The sequence below is a fragment of the Cyprinodon tularosa genome, unplaced genomic scaffold (genome assembly GCF_016077235.1).
Source record: "Cyprinodon tularosa strain WSP-4 unplaced genomic scaffold, ASM1607723v1 ctg81, whole genome shotgun sequence".
NCBI classification, from domain to species: Eukaryota; Metazoa; Chordata; class Actinopteri; order Cyprinodontiformes; family Cyprinodontidae; genus Cyprinodon; species Cyprinodon tularosa.
The window spans coordinates 2,022,565-2,049,426 of NW_024039574.1; the positions used below are offsets into that span (position 1 = coordinate 2,022,565).

Genomic DNA, 26,862 nt, shown 5'->3' on the forward strand with positions numbered 1-26,862 from the left:
CCACATCAAAGAAATCAAAAACAGACTCTATTTGCTTCCAGCTTTACAATTAAATACCAGTTAATGTTAAATTAAACATATGAAATAACAACATAAACACTTTAATTTGTTAAATGGAGTCAAATATATATATATATATATATATAGACCTAGAAATCAAGTAGCTATTTGAAAGTGATATAGTTGCCTTTTCCACGCAACTTATTGGAACTTATAAAACAATCTTTGAAAGATGTACCTTAGGTAAAAATTGAAAAATAATGTCTAGAAGTAAAAAATAAAGAAATAAAGGTTTTAAGCAGCTCTTGTATGCAAACAACATTTCCCATAATGCTTCAGGAGCAGCTGCCTGGCGTCATGGGACGCCCCGGGGTGTGGTCCGTACGTCACAGAGAGTTTATGTTGGTGGGTTTCCTCTCCTTCTCCTTCTCTCCTCTTTGCTCCTCTCTCTGCAGCTCCAGCTCAGCGGTAAGTTTCCCGCAGACGCCGATCCCATCAAGGCGGTCCACTTAAAAAAATATTTTATGCGCATCAGAGAGGAGCCAGAAAACAGCCTGTTTGGATAAACTAGAGGAACATAGATCTAAAAGTGAGACAGCTGCCACAATTTAGAGCAGATAGACCAGGAAGCATGAGAAAAAAAGATGAAATGACTGTAAAAAGTCAATGTTTAACTAAAAGTTTGGTGTAAACTTTTTTTTTCTTACAGACTTTCTTCTACCTTTTGAAAACCCATCGAATATCTTCAGAATGGTGAGTTATTCCAAAGCTCTTCATCAGGTTTTATAACAGTGTAAGACAAAGAGCCTAGAACTAAATCCGTTATTCATGTAAATATGTGACTCTTTGGTTCTGAACTTGTGGCCACGCCCTCTGCTCTCCTTGTATAATTGTCAGAATCTTTTCCTCCTTCGTTGACCGTGAAATAAATGCAGCTGCAACGCTTTGAAACGTCTTTCAATCTTAAACTTTTCAGAAAATCAAAGTGTCATTTAAATGTATGTGTAATGAAGGGTGTGTACGCGCATGCTCCAATGGCAGCACATAGAGGTTAGTTTGGGGAAGTTTGGTGCATGACTCACTGGTGTGGGCCCCTGTTTTCCACTGGGTGGGCCCCTGGATCTGTCTGTCCTCTAAATATGCTCATTTCCACGTTTGCAGCCTCCCTCCCTCTCTTTTTAAAGGCACATCAGCTGGCTCTCTCCTCCAGACAGGGTGGAGACTGTATGTTACAGTCCAATAACATAGCCAGATGAAACGCAACAATATTTTATTATTATTTATTCTTTTTTTTTTCCTCAAGGGTCTTAAGATAGAGAACCTCTCCCTCCTTAGGTGGGAAAAAAAAACATTGCAAAATGACAGTTTTAACTTGCCACATTTGTTTTCACAACTAAAACCACTTAATTTCAATGTTACACTTTGGAGTTGCTATGGGTGTCTACAAACAGAGTAGAACTAAACAAAATTTACTGTCATTTAGCTGTAAAATTGACATGTCCCCCAAAAAAATGAAAGCATATGATCAGGGTAAAATGCATAACCAGAAATATCTACAGACTATGCAGTATAATTTTAAACACAGGGAAAACATAACAGCTACAAGTTTCTATCAATCAGAAAATAAGTGTGCTGTTAAGTAGGGGGATCTTAAGAAAAGTGGAAAATGTGTGTTAACAGTTATGCATTAAAAATCCATCAGACTACACCCAACAATGACAACGACTGGGAAAACTATTGTATATGAAACAGTGCCTGTATTGGTAGCGATGATGGTAATATTGTCTAAGAGGTGTACGGAGGAAAAATCTTCTATACTGCTCCTTTTTGGCTTTATGAATTTATTACTGAAGGATCCACAACTTTCTGTTTCCTAGAGAATTAATTTATAAAATAAAGGACCTTTAGACCTAGCCACCCTTCATCATAGTACATACAAGTATAACATGTAGTGTAAGCAAAACAGCTGTGTATTCATTTCCTGCTTTAATATTATAAATCAGGAAATGGCTTCTCATCTGATCTTACCTCATGCGCTGGATATAGAGATAAACATGCGTCCAAAGCTGATTGTTAGTGAATTACATCAAAGACAGTCAACTTCTAAGGTCACCAATCCACCCTAAAAACATTTGGGAGTAATCTACATGGGACTGATGCAAGAACAAGCCATCTGCTAGTAATACATAAACTTTAATTTAAACTTTGTTTTTTTTTTTCTAACAAGATTGAAATTGAACATTTTTAGGAAACAAACACTATATATAGATCTGAATTAAAGTAAAAAAAAAAAAAAAAAAACATTGGGGAAAAAAAATCAAATGCTAGAATATTAGCTATGGTAATGAATCTAGGACGCGATGGCCTGCCTTTTACCAAACTCCATTGGCACCCTACTATTGAGCATACATATATGAAATAACATATCTGAACTAAGTGTTTTACAATTTTAAAAGGGTTAAAAGTCTCCTTTGAAAACAGTTTGCATTAACCATTGATGACTGCAGGCAGAACAGACTGGTAGCAAGCCTGAGGAGGCAGATGAAGGCAGAATCTGCTGGTGACAGGCTGAACCAGCTGACTTTAGACCTGAGAAGGCAGACAATGACTGAGCAGACTGGATGCTACAGTTATCTATAAATGATGTTTTAATAATTACACACTGACGCTCTCTCTTCATCTATCCATGGCTACATAGAAAGTTTCTATAACAGCCTAAGTTGAATGGAGGAGAGACGTGAACCTATGATTTAGCAGCTATATGGAGGCTCCGTATGTCACCATGTCTAAACTTGCTCAGCAGACTTTGCCACAAATACCAGACGAAACATTCGACGTTGTTCAATTATCCTAAAGATCAGCTGTGTGCCTGAGCAGCCAGATTTAATTTAACTCCTGATTCTGAGTGTGTTGATAGAGAAAGTGAGGCTTATTGACATGTTGGAATTCCTACCTGCTGAAACGGACACAGTCCTCCACCCAGTCTTTCTCCTCCATGTTTTCAGGGTCAGAATTCCAGAAGCATTCCAGTGGGGGTTTTTTTCCTCTGCAAACATCTGTCACTCTTCTTCCCTCCAAGGAAGAAAAAGCTAATTTATTACAGATGTTTCACATTCTAAACTAATCTGATGGGAACAGTCTTTATATAATTTGATAGACTTTAGTTTCAGTTTTTTGCCTGTTTTCTTGATTGAATAAAAAAAGGCAATTGTTCTAAATGCATAAAGATGCAGAAACGAGCATCAAGTCCAGCAGATGTGAGTAGTTGGCGCCTCTCTCTCCATCTGATTACAGAGAATAAGATAGAGAGCGCCTGCCATTACAGGACTGCAGACCATCATCCATGTTATCAGGGAAGAGCTGTCTTAGGAATGCTGGTTCTAGCTGACATGCAAATGTTTAGAAATGCACCACTGCAGGATGTGAAAGCTTCTGGTAAAAAGATTTGATTAAAGTTCAGAAACTCTGAGATCCCCTCAATAGTTGCATGCTGTCACTGCTCATATGTGCTGCAGAGATTTGTCCTCCATTGTCAGAACAATGTTTTTGCTTTCTTTAACTACATCCTGTTTTTTCTACTTTTCCCCTGAGTGGTGGCTTTGATCTTACATGTGAGTAACAGGAAATGTTTCCCAAGATAAAAAAAAAGTGTCGCGCTCGCTGTAAAAGAGCACAAATTCCGGCTTTAGGGACATTAAAGGCTTTTATTTTAGCAACACCTGCTGTGCAACAGGTTACCAACCCACACTTTTTATTTCACTGTCAAAAATACCACTGATTAGGATGAATCTTGCCAATTTGGATTAACACACTGAATTAAGATAAATAGAAAAAGTCTGCTAGAAAAACTAAAGAAAAAAAAAACTGCTTTTGTGATGGAATTATTTTATGAGTAATGTTCTCCATAAAGCAATATAGAGCGGGATCACTTCTACTTTTCATGAATTTCCTGATTTTATTTTTTTGTCAAACCAGCTAACTGCTTCTATCATTCTCCTTTATCTGCAATAAGTTAAAGCACTACCTTTTAGATAGCAAAAAAAAAAAAAAATAAGTTCCTTGATAACCTATCAGTAGTGGTCTTCTACAGTAAAAAACATCTTCCTCTAGCCTTAAATTGTATAAATATTAATATTGATGGCAAAGGTAGCTTCAATGGATAAAAAAGCTTTAGATGTCTGATTAAATGAAATATCTTCAGCTTTTATCTAGGCATCATTTACTATTTTAATATGTTGTCCTGCTGCTTTTCTTGCCATCCTATCATTTGAATATATGTTTAAATATTTTAACTAGTTGGTTTAGACCCATTTGGTAGCATATTACCTTATGCCTATTGTACTTTTTCTATTCTGTTCTATCCTAGAAGCACGGCGGGAATCTACTGGCTTTTAGTAAAATATCCCTTTCATTTGTCCATAATTTCCTTGTTTCAGGCCAGCAGAGGAACTGTTAAAGCCAGTGCCAACTTCAATGCAAGTGAAGATGCAGAGGTTCTGCATAAAGCCATGAAAGGACTCGGTAATCTTCTTGTCTATTATCAGAAATTGAGCTAAAACTGTAGAAGAACAGTTTAATGTCTGTCAGGAGTTCCTCTTTAAATCAACCCCAGTGTAGTAAGCGATGGTCTCCACCCACACAGCCAGCACTGAGTCATCAACACGTGACCAACTGAGGGTAACATGATACTCCTCTGTGGGTACAAGCAGACCAGCAGACTTTGACTCTATGCTGCGTTTATGGGATAAACTGATCCAGCCAAGAATCCACCATACAGAGTGTGCTTGTTGTTCTTGTTACGTAACACAGATAATCATGTGAGACTTGTTATCTCAGCTCTGCGGAGTAACCATAGTGCTTGTTGCCATAGGGACTGACGAAGATGCTATCCTGCAGCTGCTGACTGCTCGCAGCAACGGTCAGCGGCAGGAGATCAAGGCCGCCTACAAGACTCTGTTTGGGAAGGTCAGACTGCATGTTTCTCCAACTGATCAGCACAGCTGGGTTCCACCTTTAAACTAGTATCAAATGTTTCCACGTGGTTTATCATGAATTTAAGTCTGTATAAAAATGAATGAAAGTATAAAAAAAAACCCACAAACATTTCTAATTTATATTTACTGCAGGGGCTTAGATGGAAACTTTGGTTTAAATCTTAATGAGCCGATAAAATTAGTTTATATTTAAAGCAACAGTGTTTCCCCTCCTTAAATATGGTGAAGAAGAGAAGAGGAGAGGAAGAAGATTAGAAAACTGACAGGAAGAAGAATGAATAAGAGGAAAATGGGGAAACAGAACAGTTTAAGAGAGGGAAGAAAAATCTACTTAGAAAAGTAAAACAGAGAGCAGGAAAAAAAATATATGTTTTTCAATTTTTAATATGTATAAAAGGGTTTAATTTTAATTTTTTTTGTATTAAAAAAGAGGGACATTCCGAAAGACTGTATTAATGCAAACACAATGTTATGTTGCTCACAAGGGAAGAAGACAGAGAAGACTGAATGACCGGATGGCACTAATAAACACAACAGATTGATTAATTTTATTAATCTTAGGACATTGAAGAGGCGCATACCTGGATTTCACACTTGAAATTTTATTTAAATATTAATAAATATGTAAAAATGGATGAAAGCAGCACTGTCCCCATTTCCTATTTTAATTTTCATGAAATGTATTTATTTCTATCTACGAGCTGGAAATGTCCCCAGATTAGATTGCAGAAATCTGGTCACCTTACCACAGTGTTTTTATTCAAATATACTAAATCTTAATTTCTAACATATAATCTGAGCATTTCAGCAGCAATATTTAAATAGATTTTGTAACCAGTCATGAAATAAAATGTCATATTCAGAGAGAAATTAAAATTACAATTCTACAGCCATTTAAAATCCCCCTGATGGCATCACTGCTGCCCCCTTCTGGTGTAGAGTAGAACTGCTTCTTCCAGAGGTGGTAAATTACATGGCAGTGAGAAGATCCACCTCTACAGATCAGGAACTTGTCTAAACAATTTGTTTGACTGGCAGTATAAAAAAATATGCTTTCAAAAATATCTTTAAATTGTTATTTTCCTTCTTGTCAGGACCTGGTGGATGACCTCAAGGGAGAGCTTGGTGGTAAATTTGAGACACTGATTGTGGCTCTTATGACCCTGCCTCTTACTTATGATGTGACATGCCTTCGAAATGCTATCAAGGTAACAGACATGAAGCTGATAAAAGATTTCAGCGACTCTCACATCAATGTCAGTTTTTTTTTTACATTTCCACCTTTGTCCCTATAGGGGGCAGGAACAGATGAGAAGGTTCTGGTGGAGATACTTGCTTCAAGAACAGCTCAGCAGGTGAAGGACATTGTTGCTGCTTATAGACAAGGTAAGACACCCAGAGAAATGCTCTGCCTTCCTCCTAAAGCAAAACCTGGGTTAAACCTTAACCTGACATCAATAACAGTTCAGCATCCTGGTATTTCCCTCATTAGTTTGCTGTTTTTGGAAAGTGCACTTTTTTAGGACTGTTTGTTGATTTGCCTGAAGTATATGTTTGTGCAGAGAAAGCTAGTTTCATCACAACATTTTTTATGAACAGAAAGTATACAGAAAAATAATAAGTAGAGGTCAGGTGCCTTGACCAGAGCATCAATAGTCATACACAATCAGATCAAGCATAAGATTATGACTATCACTGAAGCTCCAGCATCCCTTCATGTCTTCGTAACATAGCTTATAAACTGACGTGCTTAAAAAATGCCTTTGGATTTCAGGTTTTCTGTTTTGGTCTGTGTGCTTTGAGCCTGCTTCTCTCAGCTGGTGTCAGACAGTTGAGACCACTAAACCCTAATTAGGGCGAGAATCGAGATGAACATAAACATCTATTAGGAGTTTTCAACCAAAGCACTTCTAGAACTAGACCAAGACTTTCTGCTGGTTTGGTTTCTGCTGCGTTACAGCACTAAAACATCTGTTCTAATAAATGCCTCAGTCTTTGTGTTGTAGTCTGCATTTTTCCATTAGCTCACCCTGCAGAGAATTGGTACATTTATCCACATCAAAGTATTCCGGCTTTATGAGCACTGAGAGACATTACTTGACTGATGTCAGAAGGTCCAACATAAAGTTATTGTAATGCTTGAACTACCAATCCTTTCTCGCAATCACTGCTTGATACTATTAATGCCTATGGGGGGGGGGGCATTAAGTGTATTTTCATTATCTTGATACAGAAGAAGTTTGAATTATTGTTACAACGATAAATAATTAGTGTTAGCAAGTAAAATGTAGCTGAACCATCCAAATAACTTTTACCGTACTTGTTTTGTCCACTTTTCGTTTCAGACAGTAAAGCATTAAAAATGTACTAAATCTGAGCTACTGTGTGCATCAGGAAGACTATTTGAGATGGTCGTCTTTATGTAGAGCTGTGGGCGTGACTGTGGGGCTGAGATGGCTGTTTGCAGTCACAGCCATACATTTACCAAAAAACCCACAATTTTATTTTATTTTTTTAAATATAATTACCTCTATTGTTATGATATTATCATAAAATATTGTTATTCCTGATTCCACCATCATGAATTGAACAAGTGGCCATAATGTTATGGGTGGTTTAAAAGTAGCTGTTTCTAGCTTTATAATTGTGCTTATTGAACATATGTAAGAACATCCTATTCTGGATAGCTGTTGGCTTCATAAGGACACCGTGTTTAGGATCAAAGGGGCTCTTTGCTTAATGAAAGTGACTCTTGGGTTGTTTTGACCCAAATTATAAGAAAAAGGAAAAGGGTTTGACAGTGGTTTTGTTTCTGTGTACCTAAGAGTACGACGATGACTTGGAGGAGGATGTATGTGGGGACACTTCAGGTCACTTCAAGAGACTCTTAGTTATTCTGCTTCAGGTCAGTCTGAGCATTTCCTCTTTTTTTTTTTCTCCCCTTCTCTTTTAAACAGTATTTTCTTTAATCTCTCACCAGGCAAGCCGTCAGACGGGTATCCAGGAGGGAAACATCGAGAGTGATGCTCAGGTATGTCCTTTTTTCATTTCCTTTTTTTGGGTTTATCTTTAATGGTAGTATAACCTACTCTAAAGTACTGTGAAAAACGTTCCTAAAGGAATATAACTCAGTGCTGGGTTGCAGTGTTTCTTAGAAACAATATGCAGTGACTGTTTCATATTTCTAGCTCCCTCTCTCTTTCTCCTTACTGTAACATAAGAGCAATCCATAAATATAATATGATGCCTCCAAACAAATTAAAGATTTAACAGATAGAGAACAGTTGTTAATATGAGGGAAACGGGACATCCTGCCTCTGGAAGCCAGGTCAAAAAAAAAAAACATGTGTGCAATGTTTTTTTTGAATGTATGCTTTAAACATAATCCTTTCTGACAAAAAAAATACTAGTCTAATTACTCTCTTTATGTGATACTATAATAATGATTCATTATATATATTAACTTTATTATTACCGATTATTGGTAATAAATCTTTACTGAGAGGTGTAATTATATGGTGTCATTGTTCATTTTTTCTGTATTTATTATTAAAAATCAAATTAAAACAACAAAAATAGGTGTGACAAAGCTAGCAAAAACAGGAAAAGACCACATTTTTGAAAATTAACTCAAACAGGTGAACATCAACATTTCCTCTGTCCAAGTTCAATTTTATGTTGGTATAAATGTGGATTAGGTTAAAAGAGCAACTTATGAACAGGGATTGCCTTCATGGCTGAACAGAAATAATCGGGGGAACCACCAAAATAAACTCCCAACAACTGCTGCTCATTTAGATCCTTTATTGGGAGGTTTAAAAACTCTTCCATTCATGCATCAGTTTTTATCTTACATTGTGCCTTTTTTTACCCTCTTTGAGAAAACAAACCTTTTTGAATAGTAAATGGACCACAACTGTACCCATAGAGCCACAGTTGTGCATAACCAAACCTCTCCGCATTTTCCTCATGGTTAAATGCAAGGAAATGTGGTCATATGACTTCAAAGAAAATATGTACCAGTAGGAGGCAGTCTAGAGCCAGTTAGGTTTGATCAACAGGATGAATATAGACAGAAGCTTGAATGAAATTCACAAGCTTTAGATTGAAAGATGTTTGTGTATATTGTGTATAGTAGAAACTTTAAAAAAGACTAAATATATGGAATACATGAGATCTTTTGTTTTTTCATCTTGCAGGCTCTGTTTAAAGCAGGAGAGGAGAAGTTTGGAACCGATGAACAATCATTTGTCACCATTCTGGGAAATCGAAGCGCACAACACCTGAGGAAAGGTATGTTTTTCCCATGGATGGAGGACATAGTCAACAGAACATAGTTGGATGACTTTGTGGACCAGCTGTTTTTAATTTCTTTGGGAAACCCGCATAAAAAGATAAGAATGAAATAAAAGTTGTTTTTAGTCAACCTTTGTTGACCCTCTTCAGTTTTTTTGAAATGTTGAGCTTTATTTCAGTGTTCGATGCCTACATGAAACTGTCTGGATTTGAGATGGAGGAGAGCATTCAGAGGGAAACATCTGGAGGCTTGAGGGACCTGCTATTAGCAGTAGGTAAGAAAACGCACATTTCTTACCCACTGTATTTCTATACCCTCTCTTTTCCAATGACTGTCTGCTTTAATTTTCCTTTAAAGTGAAGTGTGCCAGAAGTGTTCCAGCCTATTTTGCTGAGACTCTTTACTATGCTATGAAGGTAAGGCAACACAAAATTGCAGCATCTGGATACAGTTTTTATTTTTTTTTTTCACAATATATTTTTTTATTCATATTTATTTCTTAATTTATTTAAGTCTATATTAACATATATTTGTTATTCAGGTGTAGAATGGCCAAGTTTTTGTGACCTTTACCTTGTATCAATTAGGTCCATGGTTTGAATCCCTGCCTTGGCATTTTTTGGTGGAGGTTGCATGGTTTACATCTGCAAGCATGGGTTCTCACTAGGTTCCCCAGCTTTCTGCAGTTAAAAAAGGAAAACTGTTTTTGGTTTATTGGCCTAGCTAAATTCTTTTAGCTTATGTTTGTGAGTATGGATATTAGTTCTTCCTATGCTGCCCTGATTTTCACCTGCCATCTCTCAGTTTTTGAGACCTTCAATTATCTTTTAAAGCAGGTAGGATTGTGATGTCTTGGATGAATCTCCACCGTTGGTGCCTATATCCGGTCGTCTATACCTTCAGTCTGGCTTTGCTTAGATGCAGCTCTTCTCAAGCGTACCCCTATCAAACTTCCCTCCTTAGCAAGCTATTCAGCTCTGCAGAGGCCCGGTGACAAGAAAACAATTTTACTCAAATAGGTTCGAAGAAGTGCATCTAAAAGGTTGTGTGTGGCAGCTCTGGACTTGTTTGACTCACAAATAACCATAAAAACCAGTGCAGCGAATTCAAATGACCCTCATTACTGATTTGATTGGTATCCTTAATCTCAGTAGCATTACAGTATTTATGTGCACAATACTGAAATTCTCAAATGTTGGATAAGGATGAAATGTCTAGTGGGCTTTAGCATTTCAGCTGCCATGCATGCATACATTGCGTTCTACAGTAATATGTGGTTTGCTGGATGAACTTTCACCATCCCTAGTGTCCATGTAAAAATTCTAGTAACCAAGATCCTCACTGACAGAGTGCAGACAAAAGGTATGTTGACAGAGAAGAGTAGAGAGCTGCATGAGGGGTTAGCAGTGTTCAGTATGGGTTTTACATACTGAGATTGTTTCTTTATATTGTTTATCCTCAGGGTCTCCCGTAGCAAAAAAACAGATAAGAGCTACGCTGCAGTATCTAAATGCAAGGTTCAACAATAATGCAGAGAATCATCTAAAGCTCTAACGTTATAATGTTTGTTTCAGGGTGCAGGTACTGACGATAACACTCTAATTAGAGTGATGGTGACTCGCAGTGAAGTCGACATGTTGGACATCCGGGCCGAGTTCAGGAAGATGTTTGCTTGTTCTTTGCACTCAATGATCAAGGTACATAAACCGAGAAATAAAGCCCTGCTGCACAAAAACATGTTGGACGTACAATAATGTCTGCAATGATTGCTGTTTGTGTTTGATACAGGGAGATACTGGCGGTGACTACAGGAAGGCTTTACTGATGCTCTGTGGTGGAGATGATGCATAACTTCATCGGTTATTGATATTAACTCACCTGAAGTGCCTCATCATTTAAAATTCTGTTCTTTTTGTTTGTATATCCATCAGGTCTTTTTAATCCAAATATTGTTTTTGAATGGTAGCTAACATTTTGTTCACATTATTGCAGCTTTTTCTACTAATATGATTCATTTATTACGCCGAAGGACCAGATAACAGTTGTTTTCTTTGCACTTTGTATGTCAGAACAATTTCTGCAACATTAAATGTTTCACTTGATGAAGCTCAACTGAGTTTATTGATTCTTTTTCATATTAGCCACACTTGTGGAAGATATTTAATACTGTTATTGACCAAGAGGGGGAGAGAGAGAGCTATTTGGGTAAAAATGCAGTTCCTCTGCATGGGGCCGTGGTGCTCATAGCACTTTTTAGGACAAATGTCTTAAAATCACTGCTTCAAAACAGATGGTTGTATTTTACTTTTGTTTTCTCACTATGGTGGTTGTAAAAATGGCATCTTGCTTTTTTCCAGCTTATGAAGCTGGTATTGGATGTTTGAAGGATTTCCTCTTCAATTGTCACCCAGGCTTTGGAAACTCTTGAGGATATTACTTATTCTTCATAGGCTAGATGGGAATTTTGGTCCAGAAAACCATCAAAAGACATTCTGATCAGATGACTGAACCTTAATTCACCCCTTGTTAATTTCCTCCCAGGGGTTAAGATGACAATGAATGTTTTTATTTTAAAATAACAATTTTTCATTTTCAGTCAGTCAGTTGATAAATAATTAAATCAATCAATCATTTTCCCCCAAATGATAAAACGTGCAGCAGAGGAAGCAGCAACATCAAATACACATGTAGAACATGCATACAATTTAGAGACATAAAAAACATGCATGAAGAAAGGGGGGGAGGAAAATCACTCAATAACACTGACTTTAAAACAACTTTACTCCAAAACCTAATATCTTTATAATTGATTTCATCAGAGGAAAACCTTCTTTTAAATTTTAATGAGTGATAATATTTAGATATTTTTGCATTCTTTTTGGTTTTCTAAATCCACACAAATGAATTGTTGTCAGACAAAACATGCTCAAATTTCAAAGGCAAGAATCATTCTTATTGAAACATATCTTAAAACTTGAAAACTTAGGAAGGACCAGTTTTAAACAGGGTTTTTAGGGTGTTGTTAGTTGCTGCTGTCATAAGAACATATTTTTTCTGTTTTATTGTATTAAATGTAAAAAGAAATATCAAAGACAAGAATTTAACAGGACTTTATTTGAAGTTAAAGAGAATTTGAGGCTCTTGCATAGCATTACATCCGATTTACCTTTTTTCTGTGTTTTTCCCTTTTGATTCTTTGCTTTCTCTAGTGCTAAAGAAAAGCAGATAATCCTCACTGCTTAAGCTTTAAATACAGGACCTAAGATATATTCTTCCCATTTTGTCTTTTTGTTCCTCTCTGTCTGTCTTTGGATTTTGTCGCCTTTCCAACACTCTTTGCTCATATTTTATATTGTGCTCCTGATTGTTTCCATAGAGACAAATAGCCAATGAGGTCGTCCGAGCCACAGGTTGTAAGGTGGGACCACCTCAGGCCACAGGAAGACAACACCCCTAGCTCCTCCCACATTGCACGTTGGTGGATGCATGAGACTTTGCTGCTGGTGGGGATTCATTCATGCAGCTTTGTAAGTCAGATTAATGTTGAGCTCTGTTTTGTTTTGATGGGTCTTTCTTTCAGCCCCTCCACACCCAGTCTACTACATCCCAGAGTCTGATGCATTGAAAAGCAAAAACCACAAATTTACACTTAGATGCCTTTCTTTTACCAGCACAGACACATTGTTGCATTACAGCTGTCCTAACATAGGATCTTTCTGTAGATATGTCTGTCTTTCCGTTCTGTATTAAACACCTCATACTTTTCCTTCATTTTATGTTTTTATCTTAAGAGATTTAAAAGCTATCCAAATCAACCAAGCTTGATATGAAAAAGTAATTACTTCCCTTCATTAAGGCCCCATTCTTAGTGTTCATAAGTAAAAAAACAGAGAGTGGGGAAACATGACATCTAGGAGCTTGTTTCACGGCAAAGATGACTGCAAACAAAATGAAAGATTTTCGGAGTAAAATATTCTTTCTGTCGATGAGAGAAAAGAGGCCCTTAGAAGTGAACGAGTAACCCATTACATCTGGAATAAAGCATCCAGAAAAAGAACATCATTCCAAGTGTTCAATGAAGAGGTGATAATATGAGCACATTGGGTAGCTTGAGGAACGGGATAGTTTCCAAAATTAATGGAATCGTTAGTTACGCTCTTTACCAAAAACATCATGAATGAGAATATCAAGCCATCAGTTCCTCGTTATATATAATCTGCTTGGTTGGTGAGCACTTTTTCCCCCAAATATGCAAATCTTTACATGATGATGGAACAATTCTTTTTGAGAGAAAAGTCTCTCTTATAGAAACCCTTTCAAACAAGCCTGTTCAGTATTCCTCTTACTGTCATAAACTTTAACAAGCTATTGGAGGACTGTAGAGTCCTGAATACAATTCAGTTTATTCATATAGCACCAATTTACAACACATCATCTCTAGGCACTTTACAGAGACAATACAACCAGATCATGCAGTCAGATTGGTTCAGTTTTCCATCTAAGGAAAACCAGCTGATTGTATTGACTCTTCAGCAATCCCTCACACCAAGCATGCATGTAGCAACAGTGGACAGGAAAATTCGGAGGGAACCTTTAGAAGGACTAGGCTCAGTGTGAACGGCCGTCTGTTGAGGCCGACTGGGGATTAAGGACAAAGAAGCAGAGTCCAGGAAGGACACAACCAGGCAGAGGAGCTCCAGGCCAGCTGCCATGTCAGAGAAAAAAGAGAGCACATACAGTTAGTCACAGTAACGGGACTACACTGAAAAACAGGCCAAGCTCCAACATCTGTAAACAAAGCATTGATGGCAGCAGCACAACTGATATTTCTTTCCAGGATGATGTCACAGCCAGACAGGAACAGACCAGATGAAGCTACTATTAGAAAAAGCAGAGAGAGCATAATGTTAGAGACTGAACTATAAAATACTGCAGAATGGGAGAATAGTTATAGAATTAAGCAAAATGATAAAAGTCTAAGCCTATAGCAGCATAATTAATCTTTGTTTTGTAGTGAATTTGCAGGAAAGTCCATTTTGTTTTTCTGTTTTTCACTATTTGTGAATAATAATTTTCTTTGTAGCACGATTAACATTTGGAAATGGCCTGATAACCAAAACTGAAGGCATGATAGATAGATAGATAGATAGATAGATAGATAGATAGATAGATAGATAGATAGATAGATAGATAGATAGATAGATAGACAACAGGTTAATAAGTTTAGTAGTATGCCATCAATTATTTTAGCAAACACTTTCAAATGTTTGTGTTTGAACTCTTAGAAAGATTCAATGGTTGATGATCTGTCAGGGAGGCCCTTGTTGACACAGTTTTCTTATAGTCTTTCACAGGGTGACAACAACATTACAGGTTTTTGTTCACAAAACAAACCCCAGAAATTATCTTTCTTTTTACAAAGAGTTCTACAGGAGGCTGACACCATTTGGCACCATCTGCCTATTTAAATCAAGTAAACAAGATAAGACCTGAAAGATGAATCAAGTAACATACCTTAACATGACTCAGTTGGGATTATGATAATTATATACCATAATGGGTTCCCTTCAGGCTTTATTTCCCTCCCTTTTAAGACACTGCAAAAGTTTGAGAGCTTTTGAAAAGATCTGTTCTGACAGGACTTACATTCTGTATGCTACGATAAATCTGTGGGAGAATCACTTAGATATTCTGGCAAAACATATTACTGTCTTAACTGGTATTCAGAATATCTGGGAAAAGGATTATAAAGCTTGGAGTGCTCCTAGATCCTTAACTCCAGAATAACCAACTTTATTCGCCATTGCAAATGCATTACAATGAAATTTGTCTTTTAACCAATCCATTGGGGAGCAGCGGGCAGCTTGCAGAGTGGCAGTCTGTGGTATTTGAAGTAATCACCAAAGTTATTTGTTTTAATCAGAAGATATCCAGGATTTTCAAATTATGCGCATTTATATCAAATTCTGAAATATCAACTATTCATGCATGAAGGTGGGCTCAAAGATATCCACCAAAGTGTTTGCACTTTTAAATATTAAATAGCTTTGTTACCGAAGGCTTGTTAAAAACACATAACATGTTTTTATGTATGGCACACAAACCTATAAAAATATTATAGAAAAATGCTCGAAAACAAGGTTAATGATTAACTTAATAATTAATGTTCTCTAAAGGAGGATGGCTGGGCCTTGTATTTGCTGGAAGGTTTAAATCTGTTCATGTGTATGACTTGGAGATCACTTAGACGTTTTTAAAGTCTTTATCTTCACTCTTTTATCACTAAAAAATGTGAAACTTTAGGATTTTTTTCCCCCTTTAGTTTAGGACTTCAACTCAACCATTTAGGTTTTGCTTCTGAGTTTTCCAAACCTTAAATTTTATGTTACTGTAACTTGGAATCCAGATTTATCCCAATTTATGTGAAACATAAATCAAAATTAAACTTATTATTTAGTGCATGTTGTCCCTCAGAATCATCTACATAATGTTTTTTTGTTCCAGGGACAGAAACAGTCTGAGCTAAAAACCAGCAACCTTTGCGGTCGCTCTGAAAGCAAATGCTCCTCTCTCTAACCACCACTAGGGCAGCCTCTGCAGTTACAGTCCTTATGAAATGCAGTAACTTTAACTTAGGTAAGAAATAAAACTCAGGATTGATTGTCCTTGGCAGAAACTGCAGAAAATGCCGTTGTAATGCAACACTACAACGGCAAAAACTTGTGAAATGTATGCAATAGCTATTTAACACCCTGTGCAATAACTATAACTATATATATATATATATATATATATATATATATATATATATATATATATATATATATATATATATATATATATATATATATATATGTCCATTTATATAAATACCAAACAAGTAGGAAGTTATTTCTTATCTGAGATGCTGATTATTCCTCTTTTAGTTTAAAAATAAAACCTCACAAAAGACTAAATTATCTACAAGTAAACAGAAAACATTTGCACGATTGCTGCGTTTCCTTTTGTTCATTGACCTCTGACCTTTAATTACTTCCTCCCTGACTATGTGCAGGTGCTGGAATGAGATGATTAGGTGATAGAGTCTGTCTTCAAACACCCTCTCTGTTCTGTCAAACCCACAGGGGAGCCGGAAAACCTCCTGCTAAGGCAGGTCAGAGGTGACGTGGGTCAAGAGCAGACAGGAAAGATTTAATATCCACATCTGGCGGCTGCACTTGTTCAGGGAAAACATTTCATCAACACTAACTGCTTTCACTCAGACTGTGCACCTTGGTTGCTTTTGTTGCAAACAAAGAAGCTGCTCCTGTAAGAGGTGAGGTACTCCTGTGTTGGATTATGAAAATGTTCTGACAAATTATTAGTGCTCTTCCAAGGACCCTGTGTGTGCGCTTTAAAGATTCTAGAAATATTCACAAGTAACTATCACAACAAAAAAAAAACCCATTAAATCCTATTTTATTTAGTAAAACCAAACAAGCTGACAAATGACAAATAAATAGAGGTAGAAGGATAACGATTAAAAAAGTGGATTTTTATTTTCAAACATATTTCTTTTAGATGTAAACATTCCTTAAATACTTAGCAGATTTTCTAGAGCTATATCTACTCTTACGTTTCCCCGACCAGTCCATGTACGTATTGTTTAATTCCAAAACTATTGCTGCAACAGCATGAAAAGAAAGAAAAAAAATACAAACATAGAGTTGTTGGAGAAAAAAGGTCAATATAAATGTTTCTTAGGTCTTGAGAAAACAAGCTGGAGGATTTTAAACCAAACGTAGTTTAGAAAAATAAGATTTAAATAGTATATCAAAAAAACACCAGTTAAAACAACATGAAGGCTGACAATATTTAGCACTAAATATAAAGGGTTTCATTTGCTAGGTAATTCATGTCTTTTAACTTTTTCCAAATCTTGTCATGCTACAACCAAAACCAATGTGGAATTCATGACAAACACATGGCAGAATTATAGATGGAAAATTATACATGGTTTAAAAAAAAGTCTAAAAAGACATACTTTTAAGTAAACAGCCCCTTTTAAACTCAGACCTCTTGGTAGTATCCAATACCTTCTGAAGTCTCCTAATTGGTCAGCCTGTTTTTAGTGATTTAGTCACAGTATACAGACATAAAGCCAACTGGGAATAATGTGACAAGACTTGAATAATATAAGATCACACACTCTCCATCCAATTTGAAAGAGCTTGATATATGATATAAATCAGAGTGGGCAAAAATGAATTTGTTCTTATTGCAGATGTGACCCTATCTATATGGAATACCACAGGAAGATAGAAGAATACACACCAATACTCTTGTGTTGATGTATTATATAAAATCTAAGTAAACTAGACTCTAAATTAGAGAGTTATGGTAAATTTCTCAAAGTGCTGTGAAACGTAATAGACCTGACTCAACAGTCTTCACTCTGCACAATGGACATGAAGAAAGCGCAAACGCTGGCCCAGGAGCTGCCGCAGTAATCCTCCGCTCCTCTCCGGTGCCCTGCGCCCTTAAGGCACGCCGCTGTGCTGGATTGGAGAGGCGGCGGCGTGGTGAGAGCAGTCCTGCCTATTTTCACGCTGTCTGGATTCAGCCTGAGGTGCGCTTGTCTGGGCGCGCTCTTACACATCCCGGTTTTTACAAGCGCGCTCCCGTCAATACACACTTTGCCTTGCAGCCTTTTGAACGCGCGCGCCACTTGTTTCCAGAAGGCTTTCGGGTCGGAGTTGTATCCCGGACAGCTCCGAGGTTTGCCGAGGTACTCGCAGCTGGTTTCGGTGACCGCGCCATTCCTCTGTGCCCCTGACTTTTCACAGTCCACCCGCACATTCACCGCGTCCCCGGTGTCGCTCGCGCTCCACGTGCAGCGCATCCCGTCTCTGGTGGAGAATTTCCCACCGCCGATGCCGGGCTGCATAGCACCAGAAACCCGATGGAGTCGGTGCTCCAGAAGAAGCAGAAACACCCACAAAGAGAAACACCTCAGCAGAAACATCACCACTTTTGGCAGGAAATATCCACCTGAAAAATTAAGGACAGGATGATGAATCGCCACTTACAAGACCAAAAACAAAGTATTTGATAGAGAGATAAAAGTAGTATGGGGTATTTGACTAGGTTCATCCAAAAAAAGAATAATAAAAAATTCTGCACTGGTGTCTAATGTAATGGAAAACGTAATTTCCAAACAAAACTATATTAAATTAAATTATTTCGCTTTTACGCATCAACAACATTCAAGTTGCGCTGATCATAAATTCACAAATTAAACAGGAACTAATATTTTTTTAGAGAATGTCCAACCAGACACAAAGGAATTACACAAATGATGTAGATCTTACCAGAATGATGAGTGTCACTCTGCACAAACCTGCGTGTTGTGGCTCTCTGTGGTGCATTGCATGGCTTTCATGCATAGATGAGGAGCCAGCACGCCCACAATCCAACGTATACAGAGGTGCGTGGTTAGTATTTACGTTTACTTCAGTAACTTTTAACAAAAAAGAAAACAGAACGCAGAATCAGCTTTTTACTGTTTCCTCTAATGGCGTGGCTCATGTTACATACTATACTCAACCTTAGGGTGACCATATTTTCATTTGGGAAAACCAGGACACCTTGGAGCGGGGGGGGGGGGGGGGGGGGGGGGGGTTGATTGAAAGAACATCATCGGGATTTGCTCCGTGATCAGAGGAAATGTTACTTGCCGAACAGTGGTGAAAATTGGAAGTTCAGTTTAATATAATACAACTCTGTGAATAGTTCCGTCTGAAATGAATGAAAATAGTTGTTTTAATGGTTATAGAGTCAGATATGTGACGGTAATGTTTGATTTATCTAAAGGTTTTTATCTGTTACTGTGTAAATGGGTTTGGCTGTAATTTAAGGACAGATTCTAATAGATCTGCAGGGTGGGAACTATAAATCTGATAGGATTTTAATTTTTTATTGTTGTTTTGCACAATATGCTTAACTAAGTATTTTTTGTTATTGAATATTAGAGATTTTGCAGATATATTTTGTAGATACATTGTTTAGATTTACTTATATCTTTCTACCCCTTTTATAGAATAGAATAGAAAATCCCTTTATTGTCCCACAATGGGCAAATTTACAGCAGCAGAAAGATTATTGAAAATGGTCACACAAATGAGGACCTTAGAAAAATGTATAAGAATAACATAATACGGAAGAGTTAAAATATAAACAATACAATTCTGTAAAGTGTTTTAACAATATAAAACTGGAGAATTAATAACCAATATGCAGCTATGGACATTTTTACAGTAATGGATATTTGAAAATAGCAGCAACATCAGAGATGTGCAGAATGACAGCAGCAGGTTATTTTACTGACTAAGGTTTCTATCATTACATTTGATTTTATTTGTTCCTGCTCCCGATGGTTGGAACCTTTATTCCACTCTGGATTCTTGTGAGTGTAGTCTTTGTTCACTTTAACTTTTAAAAAAATAAATAAACAAACAAACAGTTTTGAAAACCTCGGTATTCATTCTTTTCCTGCTTTGTGTGTCAACTTTCACGGTTGCTAAGCAACAGAGCATACGGCGATAAAACCCGCCGAAGGGTGGACCTGTTCAAATTTACAGACAAAACTCTTCCGGCCTCCTTATTTTCAAGGACTTCGAAGGATCCAGTCTAGGTAGACCACGTTCTTGGAGGATGCAGCCCAGGTTTTCGAACAGAGCCTTTGATTAAGAACAGGGCTGCCCGCACTGACGCGGCTCAGGGATTACGTCACACGGAGCGTCGTGCGCAGTGAAATCAGGACATTTCCTCACTTTCTAAAAAAAAACCCGGGACGCCCGGGACAGGACGTGAAATACGGATATGTCCCGGGAAATACGGACGTTTGGTCACCCTACTCAACCTTCTCTTATTTCACGGAATGACGCGCGAACGGATGCTGATGCTTTTGGGCCATCTGTTACTGAGAGACTTTTTATTCAAAGTTAGGTAAATAAATACTATTATAAATCATCAATACGCATTTCATTGATTAAATAAATGTCTCCTTGAAATACCACAAATACCAGTTATTTAATTCAAGAACTCGTGTTTTTTTTCTCTTTTTTTTTTGCGGGATGATATCTTATTTAAGAAAGTATTTTCTCTTTTCTCTATCTTAAAATTTATCATGACACAGGACAGAAGGACTCAGTATTCAAGGCAAGACAAACCGTGGGATAATACAAAACCTTTATTTAAGAAATGGAACTGTATCTGTGGCTTGGACGGGGCGACAGTGGCATTGGATGTAGGAGTTTGCCCTAAAATCGAAGGGTTGACGGTTCTCCGACTTTCAGTGTCGTTGTGTCCTTGGGCAAGACACTTCACTTGCATTGTCTACTGATGGTGGTCAGAGGGCCCGGTGGCCCAGTGTACGGCAGCCCGGCTTCTGTCAGTGAGCCCCAGGGCAGCTGTGGCTACAATGTAGCTTGCCACCATCACTGTGTGAGTGTGTGTGTGAATGGGTGAATGAATGTAGTGTAAAGTGCTTTGGTCAAGTCTCCTAACTTGAATAAAGGCGCTATATAAGTACATGCCATTTACCATTTGGATGTCTATCACTGGAAACTTTGAAAAATGAATCACAGGTTAGTGACCACGTAAATCTGGTTTAACAGTTCAGTTCACTGCCAGAGAATCAGGATGGATCCAGCCAGTGGGCTGCCAACAAGATCCGCTGGGCGCCGCTCAGTGTTACCCGGGTGTTGCAGCTCCGGTGAACACACAGGAATCTGGAAACAGATCAGAACAGGAAGGCTCAGAGGTCCAAGAGTCTAAAAAAAGTTCTGGCAAACTGTTCAGATGGGAACAGTGGTAGAGAGGCAGAACAGGTCAGGATCAGGTAATCAGAAATACTATGGTACGCTAAAAACCACTCTCTCCACTGAGATGAGGTGTGAACAGGCAATCTCAGTGGATGAGAGGCAGAGCATATCAGGATCAAGAAATCAGAAAGACTATGGTACGCTAAAAACCACCCTCTTCACTGAGATGAGAAGTTAACAGGCACTCTCAGTGGATTAGAGGCAGAACATGTCAGGATCAGGTAATCAGAAACACTATAGTACACTAAAAAACACCCCACTGAGATCAGATGGGTACAGGCATGCTCAGTGGATGAGAGGCAGAACAGGTCAGGATCAGGTCATCAGAAATAATATGGTATGCTAAAAACCACTCTCTCCACTGAGATGAGGTGTGAACAGGCAATCTCAGTGGATGAGAGGCAGAGCATATCAGGATCAAGAAATCAGAAAGACTATGGTACGCTAAAAACCACCCTCTTCACTGAGATGAGAAGTTAACAGGCACTCTCAGTGGATTAGAGGCAGAACATGTCAGGATCAGGTAATCAGAAACACTATAGTACACTAAAAAACACTCCACTGAGATCAGATGGGAACAGGCATGCTCAGTGGATGAGAGGCAGAACAGGTCAGGATCAGGTCATCAGAAACACTATAGTACACTAAAAAACACTCCACTGAGATCAGATGGGAACAGGCATACTCAGTGGATGAGAGGCAGAACAGGTCAGGATCAAGAAATCAGAAACACTTTGTTACGCTAAAATCCCTCTCTCCACTGGCCCCCGAGAATGAGAACAAGATGCAAAAATTAGAACAAGACCAAAAATTGAGGCAGGAGTAGGTCGATCAGTTGAGTGGTAATGACCAACCAGGCAGAGTTAGACATGCGAATGGAATGAGCAATTAAGCAAGCCATCAGTGCCAAGATCACGACAAAATGATAATTCTATCCCTACAGGAATATGTACCACAGGCTTTTAGGTTAGCCATAATTAAACCAAAGAGAGCTTCTCTTGAACCAAATTACTTCATGTACTGTATCATAGAGCTATATCCAACCCTGCTTTCTTGTATGGAATTATTTAAAAGTAGTTGCTAATTTAATGTGTGAGCACTTACTGGTAATTACCTTTTTGAAGAGTTTAAGTCAGGTAGTCCCTATCATAAAGTCACTAATGATATTCTCAATAGACTTTTATCTGTACTTGTTAGATCTCAGTTCTGCATTTGATTTAGTCGATCATGATGTTCTTTTAGAACGTTTTGAATGTTCTTTAACGGAATAACTCTAGGCTTGTTTAAATCTTATTTATTTGACAGATTTCAGTTTGTTCACGTTAATGACAAATCTTCTTCATGCTCCAGGGTTACCTGTGGAGTACCACAGGGATCAGTGCTAGGGACAATTCTCTTTACTATATATATGCCCCCAACTGGTAGAATTAATAGGCAGCATGGGATTAATTTCCATTGTTGCTAATGAAATTAAACAAATGCATACAGGCACCTAAATGTGGATGACTTCATATTTTCTGAACACAGACTAGACAGAAGTTTATAACCCCGTTTACACTACCCTTAAAAAACTGAGCCGAGACCGGTCCGAGCTCAGTAACTGAGATAACTTGTCGTGTGTGAACGGAAACAACCTGAACTGAACCGAGATAGACATAACCGGACCGCGCTAACTGCAGACCAGTTCCCGAGGTGGGTTCGGCTCGGTTTTTCCTGGCTCGGTTCTCTGATAACAAGAGCGCATGAGCAGAACGCGTCATCGCCGACTGGCAAGGTTGCCGTCTTCGCCTGACCCACCGCAAACACCGAAGTACAGCAATAATAATCAAGCATAACTTTCTGAATGTGACGGGCGCCGCCATTTTGATTTGCTTGATTCCCTCCTCCTTCGTCTTCTTCTTCTTGGGTTTTACGGCGGTTGACAAACAGCGTTTGGTGCATTACCGCCACCAGCTGCTTGAGTCCCTCCTTCAATCCTAGCAGTAATACCGCACATCGTCACTAGGAGGCGAGGAGTCGAGATAACCGAGATAAGTGTGACGTGTGAACGGTCGTCAAAACTGAGCTTGGCCTGGTTACCGATCCAAGCTCGGACCGGTCTCGGCCTGGATCGGTTTTTCAAGGGTAGTGTAAATGGGGCATATGTTTTTGGACCAGTGAATAAAAATAAAAAAAAGTGGATTGGTCAGTCCCTTCATCTGCATTGCATTAAAATGGTCTCAGATAACAATGTTAACACCATTGGTGTGAGAGTTGTCATTTAAATCCCATATTAAATCATTTTTGAGAATTGTTCTCTTTCAATTCGATACAATTGCAAAAATCAGAAGTATCCTGTAAGGGAGTGACATTGAAAACTACTCTATTTGTTACTTTAGAGCTTGACTGTTAGTTTACACGCAAAAGTGCGTCTTGTGGGAGGAGAACATGTAAATATATTAATTTAGCACTCGCAAAGTGATTTATCAAATCTGAAAGCAATTTTGCTTACGGTATCTGACTCTATATTTAACACGTTTCAAAAGAAGGTGCAAATGGTCTGTATGCGTAATTGTGCACACATGGCAGCGGTTATTGTCGCAAGAAGGAGACATCGAAATGAAGCAAGGAGACGCAGAGAAGGCATTTTTTCACTCCGTGTGAATATTTTTGCAATGAAGGAGGAAACGATCATCAAAACATATCGTTTATCCAGAATTGCCATTTTGGAGCTGTTGGGGGAACTCAGAATGGATTTGGAGCCAGCCACAAGGAGGACCCATGCAATACCAGATATCACAAAACTCCTTGCAACATTGGATCTCCCAAACTAGTTTTTCAGAAGTGCTGTCCGACGTTCTAAATGCCATGTTGCCCTGACGCCCTAACTGAGAAACCAGACCTCCCCCCTGCGCCTGTGGAGCAACATGCCAATGCTGCGGGGATGCGTACGTGCAGTAATCTCATCCACAGTCACTTCTTGTGAGCCATTTGGTATGTGCATTTTTCAACAGGCCAATACAAAACACCAGTTTTTTTTTTTTTTTTTTACTGCAGTGAAGTATAAATTCAGCCACATACCACCTTAGGGAATAAAGTTTTTTCTGTATATATATATATATATATATATATATATATATATATATATATATATTTTTTTTTTTTTTTTTTTTGTTGGGGGTCACTGTAAGATTTAAATTTCTTAATGCACTAGTTTGTACAATCTACAAACTACTTTGCAGCAAAACGCGCAGAACCATCATTTAAATAGGGTGTCTCCAACAGCTTTGCACCTGCCACCAGTTACGCAATCACTCTTGTTAAATCACCCGCAAACCATGGTTCAGCCCCTTGCGCAAAATTCCAGTTTGCGAGCGCAAATTACTGCACGCAAAATTGGATCTTGATAAATGCGGCCCATAGTAATGGTTTCCACAAGCCAGACTCCTTCTCAGGGATTTATTCATAACATTTTACTATTTTACTCCACTGTCTGTAACTTGTTGTTTTACCTCTATTGGAGACTTTCACAGTTTTTTCTGCAGGCTTTAAGTTAGTGAGCAAAACTTTGTCTAGTCAGAACAAGGCAGAGCTTCGAGCTGTGTGTTATGATCTATCGTTTCTCTCCTCTTTGAATAAAATGCTGACTGATTGACAAAAACAAACCAGAAACCATGGAGACGGAGTGAGACGGAATTGGAGGAAGTTAGGCAAGGAACCAGCAGAGAGGAACTGCATAAGGAGAGTATTTATGGGAGACTAAACAAAGCGAGGACTCATCAGCAGATTGGGAGCAGGTGTGAACAGAGCAGACAGGCAGGGAGCTAGGGAAAAAGGAGAACACAAAAGGGCAGCAGAAGGCAACAAATAAGAACCTGAAAAATAACCAGAGAACACAACAAAATAAGAATTAAACCACTAAAACATGGAGCAAAGTAAAACTGAAAATTGAAAAGAAAACATTACAGAACCAAGACTGACAATGCCCAGCTAAACTCTGAGTTTTTCCTTTTTTCTAGCCTTCCCTCAGAAGCTGCCTAAACCCGCCATATTTTGGTTGTCCTGATTTTTTAATCATGCCCCACTTCTCAGGCCCCCTCCACCAGCCCTGCTTGAATACATTTTTGGTTTGGACTTGGTCCTTTTGTGGGTCTCCGGATATTTAGGGCCGGATCTATCAAAGGTTTGCGTGTATAAAAACGTGAGCTATTTCACTGCGCACGCTAAAAAATTTACAAACTGATCTATCAACAGCGTGCTAAAAGGATTTGGTCTTTAAAACGTGCTAAATAGCGCCTCTTATCCATTTAGTACTTTTTCTGCAATGAATATGCAATATGGGGCGTTTACACGCAAAAGTGCGTCTTGTGGGAGGAGAACATGTAAATATATTAATTTAGCACTCGCAAAGTGATTTATCAAACCTGAAAGCAATTTTGCTAACGGTATCTGACTCTATATTTAACACGTTTCAAAAGAAGGTGCAAATGTATGGAGAGATATTTGTGCCATCGGTTTGAGCGCGCAGGAACCAATCCGAGCGCGCAGTGAGACAACACGCGCGCGCGCAAAACCGGTCTGGCGCGCGCTCAACTCTGAAAAACCCTCTCAACACACTGTTCTCGCGCTCAGTTTCATCTCTGCGCGTGCTCGAATCCGTCTCTGCTCGCGCTTGCTCTCCTGCTCTCTCTCTGCGCTCAACACCAGCTGTGCGCTCGGCTGTTTCTCCGCTCGCTCGACTCTCTGCGCTCGCAACTTCAGCAATGTATGTAAATTAACCATACCATCAGCCAATCACACCCAGCTTCTTTTCATCCAATGAAAGCATTCCTTCCTTCTTCTTCTTCTTTTCTATCATGGCGGATCGCAAGCAACTTCAAGGTGCATACCGCCACCTACTGTTCATGAGTGTGTAGCAACATTGTTTTACATCTATTAAATTCTATTTTTTAATTTTGCATTCTGAAGATAACCAAATAATGCTTTCCTTAATCTATAAACATCCTTTATATTTCCTTTATTTCCCAATAATCCTTTAAGACTCCATTCTTGGCCTGTCATTTCAACTACTCTTCTCAATTTTTCCCTTTCAGGTTCATATGTTTTACAGTTCATTAATATGTAAGCATTCGTTCCAAATACTACATCCGGTTAAATGAAAAAAAATACATAAATAAATAAAAACACAATCAGGAAAATCAAACTACTCTTACAGTTATTTTGTCAACATTCCTAAGATAGTACTATAAAATATCTTGAATTATCTCAAATAAACTTCAGTAAAACAGTTATTAGATCATTGCCTCATCCATCTCTTTTACCTGCTATTGACATGGATTTAAATTTGCTGTTTTAAAAGAAAAATAAGGAGGATATTTCAGGTTCCAGTATGGTTCAACAGTATATAGATAATGTTTTGGATCATATTGGCCTTACTCTTAGCTTTTGTGGCGGGTGTTTCTTCTTTTTGTTGTTTTTTATGGAGGTTGGCAAACAACAATTACCGCTACCAACTGAAAAATCCTGTTTATCAAATTATTCTTTTTAATATATATAATAAAGAATAACCCTCTTATTTAGAGTCCATCTGTAAAAGGTCTTCTAAATAATAATTGTTAAATTTCAGATCAGGTCTGCTGTCTGAATAATTGCGTTTAAATTAATATAACGGTCGCTGATCTAAAATCAGAGCAAACTAAACTTCTTAATGGAACGATTTCTTCAATCC

At 38.2% G+C, this 26,862-nt stretch overlaps 2 protein-coding genes across 2 annotated transcripts; one reads left to right on the forward strand and one right to left on the reverse strand.

Annotated features, from left to right (window-relative positions):
- The first annotated feature begins 614 nt into the window (after positions 1-614).
- Positions 615-11,398, forward strand: anxa5b (annexin A5b). The gene is made up of 12 exons (XM_038271902.1): positions 615-753; positions 4,437-4,521; positions 4,871-4,965; positions 6,089-6,202; positions 6,290-6,380; positions 7,820-7,899; positions 7,975-8,025; positions 9,194-9,287; positions 9,470-9,565; positions 9,649-9,707; positions 10,866-10,988; positions 11,080-11,398. The coding sequence occupies exons 1-12, from the start codon at positions 751-753 to the stop codon at positions 11,140-11,142; spliced, it is 954 nt and encodes a 317-aa protein (XP_038127830.1). The 5' UTR covers positions 615-750; the 3' UTR covers positions 11,143-11,398.
- A 5,406-nt stretch (positions 11,399-16,804) lies between these two features.
- On the reverse strand, positions 16,805-18,805 carry LOC119774381 (fibroblast growth factor-binding protein 1-like). Its single transcript, XM_038271865.1, has 2 exons — positions 18,642-18,805; positions 16,805-18,321 (listed from the first exon to the last, which is right to left on the reverse strand). Exon 2 carries the CDS (start codon positions 18,293-18,295, stop codon positions 17,711-17,713), a length of 585 nt encoding a protein of 194 aa, XP_038127793.1. The 5' UTR covers positions 18,296-18,321; positions 18,642-18,805; the 3' UTR covers positions 16,805-17,710.
- Positions 18,806-26,862: the final 8,057 nt, after the last annotated feature.